This window comes from Felis catus, chromosome X (genome assembly GCF_018350175.1).
Source record: "Felis catus isolate Fca126 chromosome X, F.catus_Fca126_mat1.0, whole genome shotgun sequence".
Classification (NCBI taxonomy): Eukaryota; Metazoa; Chordata; class Mammalia; order Carnivora; family Felidae; genus Felis; species Felis catus.
The window spans coordinates 13,029,031-13,040,528 of record NC_058386.1 but is presented as its reverse complement, the minus strand read 5'-3'; the positions used below and the strand labels follow the sequence as shown (position 1 = coordinate 13,040,528).

At 40.3% G+C, this 11,498-nt stretch overlaps 1 protein-coding gene across 1 annotated transcript; it reads right to left on the bottom strand.

Annotated features, from left to right (window-relative positions):
* Positions 1-5,696: 5,696 nt before the first annotated feature.
* LOC101086788 (60S ribosomal protein L36a-like) lies at positions 5,697-6,017 on the bottom strand. The gene has a single exon (XM_045050333.1). It carries the CDS (start codon positions 6,015-6,017, stop codon positions 5,697-5,699), a length of 321 nt encoding a protein of 106 aa, XP_044906268.1.
* Positions 6,018-11,498: the final 5,481 nt, after the last annotated feature.

Below are 11,498 nucleotides of genomic sequence, written 5' to 3'. Positions count from 1 at the left end.
TATGGGACAAAAATGAATGTGTCAGCAAACATTTCAGTGAATATTGTGCATAGAGCAACGTGGAGTGGGGAGATTGGAGATGTTAAAATATAAACACGTGCGAAACTAAACCAAAATATCCCGTAGGGCAAATGCTCCAGGCCGAGTGGAAAGAAGAAGTGTTGAGAGCTCTTAGAGGTTAATAAAGTTACCTTGGAGATATTGAAGGATGGGACGGTATTGTCAAATTCAGGCTCTGACATTTTACCCTTCTTGCAAGTTAATGAACTAGCTTGCCACAGATTCATAGAGGCTGCCAGAAGACATAAGATCAGAGACAGAGGACTTCATTGCTCACAGCATAGCAAGCAGAATGAGTGAGAAATTATTTTCTTATTTTATTTTATTTTTTATTATTATTTTTTATTTTTTTTTTAATGTTTTTATTTATTTTTGAGGCAGAGAGAGACAGAGCATGAGCAGGGGAGGGGCAGAAAGTGAGGGAGACACAGAATCCGAAGAAGGCTCCAGGCTCTGAGCTGACAGCACAAAGCCCGATGTGGGGCTTGAACCCACAAACTGCGAAATCATGACCTGAGCTGAAGTCGGACGCTCAACCGACTGAGCCACCCAGGCGCCCCTATTTTCTTATTTTAAAAGAGAAATTTATAGAAGGAATAACAGGGGAAAATAAAGTAATCAGGAAGTACGATTTGTTCTGACACAGTAGAATGTACGAATCCATGTTGGGTTTTAACAGACCAGATGTGGCCCAGATAGTAGGGCTGGGTAAATACAATTATCTTTAAGATAAGGGCTGGCTTCCGGCTGGCTTTAAGATGATTTCTCTCTCATGGCTCACTCCTGCTAGCCTCAGTCTCTGATTTCTATAGAGTCCTAGTTCTGCCACTAAATGGAACACAGTGAATGAGAGGTTATTATACAACGGTCCTTTCTCTTTCACGGTCACGTTGTCCAATATTGTAGCCAGGAGCCACATGTGGCTATTGAGCACTGGAGCTGTGGCTAGTCTGGATTCAAATGTGCTATAAGTGTAAAATACACACTGGATTTCAAAGATTTAGTTTAAAAAAGGGAAAGTATCTCATTAATAATTTTTATATTGATTACATGTTGAAATAATATTTTGGATATATTATTGAAATAAAATACATTATCATGCAAGTGCTCATCAGGAAATTTCACATTGACTTTTTAAAAGATCACATTCCTGGGATAGGTTGAAACTGTAATAGGCTTGATTTGCTGTCATGGAGGAAAATTTGACCAAATTTTGACCAAATTTTGACCAAATTTTCTTTTTAACACAAGTGACCGGTGCAGGCAGACATTAGATGAAGATCTGTAAGGACTTGTTAGGACAAAGCAAACTTATACTTGGGAGCTTCAATTAATAAGGAATTCTAAATAGAATTTAGGCTGGGTTAATAAATTAGCTAAAGTAACAAGGTTTTTGGGGTGCCTGGGTGGCTCCGTCGGTTAAGTGTCCCATTTTGGCTCAGGTCATGGTCTCACGGTTCATGAATTTGAGCCCCGTGTTGGGTTCTGTGTTGACAGCACAGAGCCTGCTGCAGATCCTATGTCTCCCTTTCTCTCTGCCCCTCCCCCACCTCTCAAAAAATAAATAAACATTGAAAAAATAAAGTGACGAGGTTTGTTTATATAAGCTTCTTTGGCTCTGAATTCCCATCTCTGATGATAAGGATGTCTCTTTATCTCCTGGTCCAGGAAGGGTACCTTTCACATGAGACATTCTTTCCTCCTTTCTGAAGGGACAGGAGGGTCAGAGTGTTCTTCTTGCACTGGCTGTTTCTGAAATAACTTTAACTCAATCAATATGCCACTGTGGCATTTCTTGGGGCAGCCTGCCCTGAGCCCCAAGACTTCCAAGAATTTAGAAATAGATGTGTTACGGAAACTGTTCTGGACCACCCGGCAGAAGAACCAAGTGGCACTCAGAGATCTTGAAAGGCAGGAGGTTTATTTTACACCAGTGAGCTCAGAGGAGATCATTCTCCAGAGGTCTGAGTCCCGAGCATAAGCAGAGGGGACAATTTATAGTCTGTTACTTCTGCATTCCTCATTAGTAGTAATTTGGCATGAGCGGCAAGCAGGGTGGGAAGAAGAACCCCCGAGGGGAGTCTTCAGGCAGGGACTGGGATTCCCCTATCAGTCCTGTTGGCCATCATATAACAGATTTTTCCCTATCAGATGCAAAACTGGTCAGCATCCACAGGCAATAATCCATTCCATCCACTAAACTATTCATTTGCATTTTGATGGATGTGAATCACTTACATCATTATCATTTTTCAACAATTTGCAGAGTTGTAAAATAGCTCAAAGACCTTAAAAGGCCTGAGCTCCCATGGAATCAGATAACCTGGAAGGGTGCACCAGATGGGACACCCAGAAAATAATTTTGTTTGGTCCATTTCGAAGTTTTTTACAAATTTTCCCGATAGAAGTAAAGAAATATTCTCTGGGCAGTCTATTAGGAAGCAGAATGTAGATTGCAGACTGGCCAGGTCTTCTGAAACAAAGGAAAAATGGTTTCTTGTGGCAAAACTGCTTGCTACCCAGGAGATAAGTGATGAGTCATTTGGGAATTGCATCTTTTAAGTACAAAAATACTGGTCTTTATTGGGGAAAGAACAATTGAAGGGAAATTTGATGAAATTTGCCTTGGGGAGAGAAATAGGATTAATTTAGCAGGCATTTCAGTTACAAAATGTTCAGCTACAGATCAAAACTATTGAGGGGGGAAAAAAGGCAGTTCATAAAACTTTCTTAATTCAGGCTCCCCAATTCAGGTTTCGTAATGAATTTTGACATGAGGTGGGATGATTACTTTTATTTTTTAATTTTTTGACAGCTATATTGAGATATAATTCACATACCATAGAATTCACCTATGTAAAGTGTATGATTTTTTTTTGTTATATTCACAAGATGGGCAACCATAATCACAATCTAATTTTCATTCTGCCTAAAAGAAACCTGGAACCTATTAACAGTCAGTCCCCACTCCTACCCCAGTCTGTCTCTCACCCCCCACCCCCACACCAGCCCTAAGGAACCACTAATCTACTTTCTGTCCCTATGGATTTGCCTATTCTGGACATTTCAGATCAATGGAATCATATAGTATGTGTTTTGTGACTGAATTGTATCATTTATCACTTGGCATAATGTTTTCAAAGTTTACCTATCAGTACTTTATTCTTTTTATTGCCAAATAATATTCCATTGTATGGAAATGATATTGTGATTTGTAATAGATATATATTTGGTCTTCATCCCCCATTTCTGGCACAGAGCTCCTAAAACTTTGGAATTTCCTAAGTGACTAGAATGATAAAGGTGGCTGTCTTTTGTTATGTTAATGAGGTGGATTTTGGAAAACCTTTAAGGATGAGGGCTGGTTGCCAGGGAAGCTAACCATGTGATTGGAGGGTTGGAACTTTCAGTCCCACCCATTGATCTCTGGGGAGAGGAGAGGCCATGGAGGTTGAATCAATTGGCAATAGCCAGTGACTTAATTGTTCATGCCTGTATAATGAAGCCTTCATGAAAATCTGAAAGGAGGTGCAGGGTTCAGAGAGTTTTTGGGTTGGTGAATAAGCAGGGGTGCTGTGAGAGTGGTAAGCTTGGAGAGAGCATGGTCACTCTGCACCCTTTCCCCATGCATCGCTTCCATCTGCCTGCACTTGAGTTACATCCTTTTATAATGAACTGGCTATCTAGTAAAAAAAAGATATTTTGCTCTGTTCTATGTGCTGCTCTAGCAAATTAATTAAACCTCTTTCAGTTAACTTCTGAGGAAGTCATGGAAGCCTCTAATTTATAGCCAGTTGGTCAGATGTACCTGGAACAACTCAGACTTGGCGATTGGCATCCTGAGTTGGAGGGGATTGTTAGAGCCTCCAATCTGTAGCCAGTCGGTCAGAAGCATAGATAACGACCTGGGGTTGCAAATGCTGTCTGAAGTGGGTGGGGAGGCAGGACTGAACACTTAACCTGTGGAATCTGAAGCTATCTTGGGGTAGATAGTGTTAGGGAAAAATCTGTTATAAGATGGCCGACAGGACTGATAGGGGAATTCCAGTCCTTGTCAGAAGACACCTCTTCTGGGATTTTCTTCCTACCCTGCTTGCCACAGGTGCCAAATTACTACTAATGAGGGATTCGGAAGTAACAGACTATAAATGGTCCCCTCTGTTGATGCTCTGGGCTCAGATCTCTGGAGAATGATCTCCTCTGAACCCACTGGTGTAAAATAAACCTCCTGCCTTCCAAGATCCATGCCCTTTGCCCATGTTTTTAGTTATTAGTCTTTTTATTATCGAGTAGTAAGAGTTTTTTTTTACATATTCTGGATACCAGTCAGATATGTCTTTTCCAAATGTTTTATTTTGTGGGTTGTCTTTTTGCTATTTTGATGGTGTCCTTTAAAGTACACAATTTTTAATCTTGATGATGTCTGATTTATCTTTTCTTTTGTCCCTTGTGTTTTTGGTGTTCTATCTGAGAAATCATTCCTAACCAGAGGGCATGAAGATGTATTCTTATGATTGCTTCTAAGTGTTTTGTAGGTTTAGCTTTTACATTTAGGTCTATGATCCATTTTAAGTTAATTTTCCATAGAGTGTAGGGATCCAGCATCACTCTTTTGCATGTTGTCCCAGCACCAGTTGTTGAGAAGACTGTCTTTCTCCACTGAATTGTCTTGCTATTTCTTGTAAAAAATCACTTGACCATGTGGCACCTGCGTGGCTCAGTCAGTTAGGTGTCCAACTTAGGCTCGGGTCATGATCTCACGGTTTGTGAGCCCACATTGGGCTCTCTGCTGTCAGCACAGAGCCTACTTTGGATCCTTTGTCCCTCTCTCTCTGCACCTCCTCCCCCCTTCAGAAAAAATAAACATTAAAAACATTATCTATCTACCTATCTATCTATCTATCTATCTATCTATCTATCTCCATATGCCAGTTCTGTCCTGATTATTATAACTTTGCAGTAAATTTTGAAATTGGGAAGTGTGAATTCTCCAGATTTGTTCTTTTTATCCAGATTGTTTTGGTTATTATGGTTTATGAATTTTAGTATCAGTTTGTTAACTTCTGCAAAAAAAAAAAAGGCAGTTGGGATTTTGATAGGAAATGCATTAAATTTATAGATCTAAAGATTACTTTTAAAATTTAATGAAAACATTTGCTAAACTCAGTTGTTATTTGCTGATACTTGAGCTTTATCCATTCTCATGTAAACTGCTAATGTGTTTAGTTCAGTTTACAATTGCATAGTTTTGTAGACTACGTATGGAAAGGCAAAGGATGAGGAGAGAGTGATAAGATTTGTTATAGAAGTTGTCTAACAGTCTGGTAATGAAAGGACCTGTCTTTTGACTGTGTATTCATGTTCCAATGTATTGTGTTTCATGTTCTAATGTGCTTCATCAAACTCAAGATGTTAAATAGATTGGTAGTTTTTGCTGAGTTTTCCCCATAATTATGTAAATGAATATAATGAATTTTAATGCCAACATTGTTTTCAAGGAGATTAAATTTCCTTTTTTTATTCAAATTTTATAAAAATGGGAAGTGTTGTTTTAATAAAGAGTATTTTTTTTTTTATTTTGGTTTGAACATAACCTCAAGATCTTATTGTCTTCATAATAAAGTGAAATATGAAGCTTAGAAATGGATCATGTGGCCCTTTCTCTTCTTATGTCCTCTCAATTCCAAATGCTTGCATCTTTTAATAGCCAGCATTTTCATACATCTGTAGTTGGGTTCAATACAGTCAATCCTCAGCATAACCCTCTTTGTTGTTTTTGTTTTTTTCCAGAAAATCGGCTTAATCCGCTCACTGTAGCCATTCTGCTTCCTGTCATAATGCTGCTTTCTCTGGGCATACAGAGAATCATTGCCCTTCTTGTATTGTGTCACTTTGTGTTGTTGGTACTTGCCACACTTCTTACAGAGAGTCCAGCAGGTTTTAGGAATGTTCACCATGTTTTGAGAGCACTATCAGCATGGAAAAGCAAGAATGAATATTTTGAATGAACCCATTATAATCACCCAAAACTCCAGAAAAGCAAACGTATTTGAATGAAAAATAGAGTTACTTTTAAGAGTCTAGAATTATAAACCCAGCAGATATCTCATGCATATGTGAGAATGTGCTTGATTTCACAAAGAAATTGCCAGATCAAATAACTTATTAAGATGCTATAAATTAATCTGAAATATAAAAGCAGTTATCATAGACATAAATCTTAAAAATATTGACTACAGGGGCACCTGGGTGGCTCAGTCAATTGAGCATCCAACTTAGGCTCAGGTCATGATCTCAGTTTGTGATTTTGAGCCCCCTGTCGGGCTCTGTGCTGACAGCTCAGAGCCTGGAGCCTGCTTTGCATTCTGTGTCTCCCTCTCTCTCTATCCCTCCACCGCTTGCACTCTGTGTCACTCTCTCAAAAATAAATAAACATTAAAAAAAATACATTGACCACAAAGCTGTCACTCATGACCGTACCAAGAGAATGAAAGACATTTAGGCTACAAAGACACACTCAAAATGCGTATGACCCAGAGTGGTTTGGCTTTGAAGCAGGTTGGACTTACAGAGCTACACAGAGAGAAAGGGGGACATAATGAGCCAGGCTGGATTTGGGTTTGTATACATGACCCAACAACAAAGAGCACTTAATGTCTACAACACAGTGCCTTAAAGATGGGGTGCCTGGGTGGCTCAGTTGGTTAAGTGTCCGACTTCAGCTCAGGTCATGATCTTGTGGTTCGTGAGTTTGAGCCCCACATTGGGCTCTGTGCTGACAGCTCAGAGCCTGGAGCCTGCTTCGGATTCTGTGTCTTCCTGTCTCTCTGCCCCTCCCCTGCTTGTGCTCTGTCTCTCTCTTTCTCTCAAAAATAAATGTTAAAAAAAAATAAAAAAGAAACCATAGATTTGGGGCCCCTGGGTGGCCTAGATGGTTGAGTGTCTGACTCTTGATTTCAACTCAGGTCATGATCTCACTGTTCGTGGGATTGAGCCCCACATCGGGCTTCATACCGTCAGCATACAGCCTACTTGGGATTCTCTCTCTCCTCTCTCTGCAAGTCCCCCCCCCCCAAATAAATAAATAAACAAACTTAAAGAAAAGAAAAAGAAACCATAGATTTGAACTGAGTTGACATTGAATTCTTGGAACTGGCTCAAATTTTCAACCAGAAACAGAATCAAGTTAAAAGCTTGTTTTTCAAAAGGTAGAGCCATTTGATATTGTGAAGCTGTGAAGCAGAAGAATACATTGGGGACATGGCAGCATGAATGACCAGGAAAAGGTCTCTCATTCCTGTAATTAGGAAGGTGATATGCTTTGCTTAGACCAGAGTGCCAGTCCACTAGGGGCTTGGGAATTGAGGCAATGGGTCCATCATGTAACCTGTTCAAATGAACTTTGTTAGTCCTGGTAAAAAAGGCTGTACATCATGGGCATATTGAGGCTAAGATTTTCCCAAGCATATGTGGCCCATGGTGGCTCACTTCGTTTTCACTCTTTATGCTGGTGGTGATAAGGTCCTTCACAAAGTCTTGCCTTGGACGCAACTAGATGGTGCTGAAAGTATTGACACATTTAGTTGGGTCAGACAAGGGCCAATCTTTCTTATTGGGGTAACCAGAACCATAATGAACCAGTTTTTATTTAATTATTAATTGAAAAAAATGCTTAGCAAGTGCTATAATATACTAGGTCCTGTGCTAGGATTTGGAGATACAGAGATGAATGGGACTTAGGGCTCTTGGTCTGGTGGGGAGACCCATATACCAGATTTCTGGAAGAATGTTGGTGTCTTTCAGTGACTGAAGGATTAAGGAAGAATAAGTTTTGGGGCACCAGGGTGGCTTAGTCGTTTAAACGTCTGACTCATGATTTTGGCTTAGGTCATGATCTGGTGTTTTGAGTTCGAGCCCGTGTTGGGCTCTGGGCTGATAGTGCAGAGCCGGGTTGAGATTCATTCTCTACCCAGCCCCCCTGCCTCCTGCCTCTCTGCCCCTCCCCTGCTTGTGCTCTCTCTCAAAATAAATAAACATTAAAAAAAAAAAAAGGAGTAAGTTTTGAGGGTCAGTGAATTTCATTTGGAGCTACTGAGGTTTCAAAGCCTGTGGAGCATCCAAGTGGAGATAGCTGGTGGGCATTTGGAACTATATCTGAATCTCAGGAGAGAAGTCCAAAGGGGAAGTCTAGCTTTGTGAGTCATCATTTTACATATGCTAATTGAAGTCACTGGCACTGATTAAGTCTCAGATTCTGTAGAGTAAGGAAGAGAAGGATTAGAGCTGAATATTTTGAAAATCCTTTCATTTCAGTGGTGACATCTGATGAATACTATTGTCTGAATACACATTGCTCTCACATTGAATTTACATTTGAAAAGCATGAATAAACCTGCAAAACACATTCAAAGGGAAACTATCACAGCAAATACAGACACTGGACATTTTGAAAGTAAAATTTAAAATTCGGGCCAATAACAAAATGCAGAGTATCTTCAGAATCAAAGAGGAAGTTAGAACATTAACTATATTAAGGAAATAATATAGATAAAGTGGCCAGAGTTTCTGAACTCAAAGTAAGCCCTAATAACTTCAACTATTCTTATGGGAACTATGGGATATAATATTTGAAATCAGAACTGTCTGGAATTCATGGTTGAGATCAATATAGAAGACTCAAGTAACAAAAGGACCGTTCATACATAAAAACTGGGCAAATTAAGAGGTTATCTGGGATCTAGATTTGTTGATAACTTTGAGATGGGTTGAATTGTTAAACAGATCCCAGTTATCTGTATTACGGTATAACAAACTCCCTCAAAACTTAGTGGCTTAAGACAATAACAACTTCTTATTATTTTTTTTAAATTTATTTTGTTTAAGTTTATTTATTTCTTTTGACAGAGGGCTAGCGAATGCACATGAGCACAAAAGGGCAGAGACAGAGCCTGACGGGGGCTTGAACTCATGAATCATGAGATCATGACCCGAGCTGAGATCAAGAGTTGGATGCTTAACCGACTGAGCTTGCCGGGTGCCCCACAACTTCCTATTTCTGATGGTTTCTGTGAGTGGGCTGGGCTCCACTAGGCAGTTCTTCTCCTAGATGTGGTGCTGGCTGCATTCAGCTGGGAGCTCAGCTGGGGTGAGAAGGTCTAACATGGTATCAAATACACTTCTGGCCTCAGCTGGAATGGTTGGGGGCTGGCCAGGCCTCTCTCTTCTTATTTAGTGATTTAGCTTGAGCTTTTTTAACCTGTCAGGTGGTTCCCAAAAACACAAAAGCAGAAACTATAACTCTTCTTAAGGCCTTGAAGTTCTTGTAGTTCTTAGGAGTACTAGAATGTCACTTTTGTGTCATTCTGCTGACCCAAACAAGTTATAAAACCGGTCCAGAGGAAAGTACGCTCCACCTCTTGATGTGAGGAGTGGTATGTGTGTTCAGGGATGGAGGGGATTTTTGGTGGTCATCTTTGGAAATGATCCACCACAAGAGTTGAGTTCCCTTTTCAACTTGGCTGCAAGTACTACAGTCTTCTGCAGGACACTCTACTTTGTCCTCACTTCCTGGCGAATACTAAGAGTTCCTGATGACATTGTAGTTCCTATAACTTTCTAATACGTTTTGCTGAAAAAGTCCACTGAAGGGAAGTTCATAAAAATTTAGAGGGCCTTTTCTGAACAGACCTTTGCCACCAAGTTACCTAAGTTTCTCTCTTATTTCCTTCTTCTCAATGTTTGCCAGCTTTCTTTCAGCTAATTTCTAAAGTTAAGGAATTGTTATGTTGTGGAATTCTATGATAATATCTTTTCCACATACATGGTAGAAGTGCTGGGAGGAGAGGAGGAAGACTATGTTGAGCGGGTTATTTCAGGGGTGGCAGAGCAGGTGGCTTTGGGGACATGACCTGTATCATTCACTGTGTGTTCGAGGTTCCAGTCACCACTGCCCTTCTTCATGTGTGAAGTAGTATGTACTTCCATCAGGGATTTGGAGCTTGGCCATAAGCCTCAAGCAGATAAGGGAGGTTTGAAAAAGAATAAGGTTGGATTTGTGAACATTGGCATTTTTTCCTGGGTGCTGAAGAGTAGGCAGAGCTTGGTGACCACATAGCTTAGAGTCAGATGAAGAACTGGAAAGAGTGACTCTCAGGTGAAAGTATGACATTCACAGCTTTTGGTCTTTTCTTTCTTGCAACAGAGTTTTCAAAAAAAAAGTGCAGGTTGAAAAGGGAAAGGAGAGAGAGAGAGAGAGACAGAATGAGAATGAGAGGGAGACCGAAGTGTATTGGTATAGTGGTTTGTAGCACAGACTTTGTGATATTTAAGGAAGTGATGTGTGTGTTGGTTTGTGGAAAGGATAAATAGTCAAGGGGGAAGGATAGTGGGACTAGACAGCATGGATGAGAGAGTGACTTCTCAGGTAGGACAGGGAAAAAGCTCCTGGGAATTTTGGGTTGCCTGAAAATTGGAGAGGAAAGAGGCTTTTAGTAAAAGTTGTAAGCTCCATGTAGTTGCATCCTTTTATGTAGAGATTGGGGTTCCTGGTTGGAAGATGCTTCTTGAACAGCAGAACCTCTCAGGCTCACTGCTTTGATGACCTTACCTATCTTAGGGAACTTTGGACCCCAAATCTTTATTTGGGAAATTTTGACTCATTTTGTGCTATTCTTATCTTCTTGTTTTATTTCTCCTAGTAGTTTCTAATGTAATTTTGGAAAATGTCAATCTGTCTCCACTGAGCCATGGAAATACAAAGAAAAAGATTTTCTCAGTTGTTGTTCAGCTAAAGAGAATGAAGGAGAAAAATATGTTGGCCGGGGGGGGGGGGGGGGGGTGGGGGTGGGGGGGTGGAGGGGGTGGGGGGGGGAGTCCCGAGGCTGTCAAAATTGAATAACAAAGAGGTGAATACGAAGCTAAAGAGTGAGAGTGTTGCTTTCTTATAGTTACCACTTTGCTTATGTTAAATCCCAGTGGAGCTTTTCTCTGCCTTTAAGGGTATATCTGAGTGCTGTTGTCTTATAGCAATGGTTCTCAACTGTAGAATGGGAGACCATAATTAGTTTGGAGGAGTTCCATCTATGATGCTGATATTTTGTTCTCTTCCTTCTCCCCTTCCATCCAATTGAGGATTGCACCACGGATTCTTGGCCAACTGCAGAATAACATTTAAACTCGTGCATCAAACATTTAAGAACCTTTTTAATGTGGCTCCCCACACTGTACCTTGCACTTCCTCCCAGCTGAACCTATTATTATGGCCAGTTCAACATCTTCTGGACCTCATACTACTTCTCAGCTCCATTGCTTAGCACTAATGTGCTTGACTCTTCTTCTTTTTTTTTTTTTTTTTTAAATTTTTTTTTCAACGTTTATTTATTTTTGGAACAGAGAGAGACAGAGCATGAACGGGGGAGGGGCAGAGAGAGAGGGAGACA

What these genes read in the sequence shown, in the direction of transcription:
- LOC101086788 (XM_045050333.1), bottom strand. Translation starts at nt 6,017, where the DNA reads ATGGTGAACATTCCTAAAACCTGCTGGACTCTCTGTAAGAAGTGTGGC.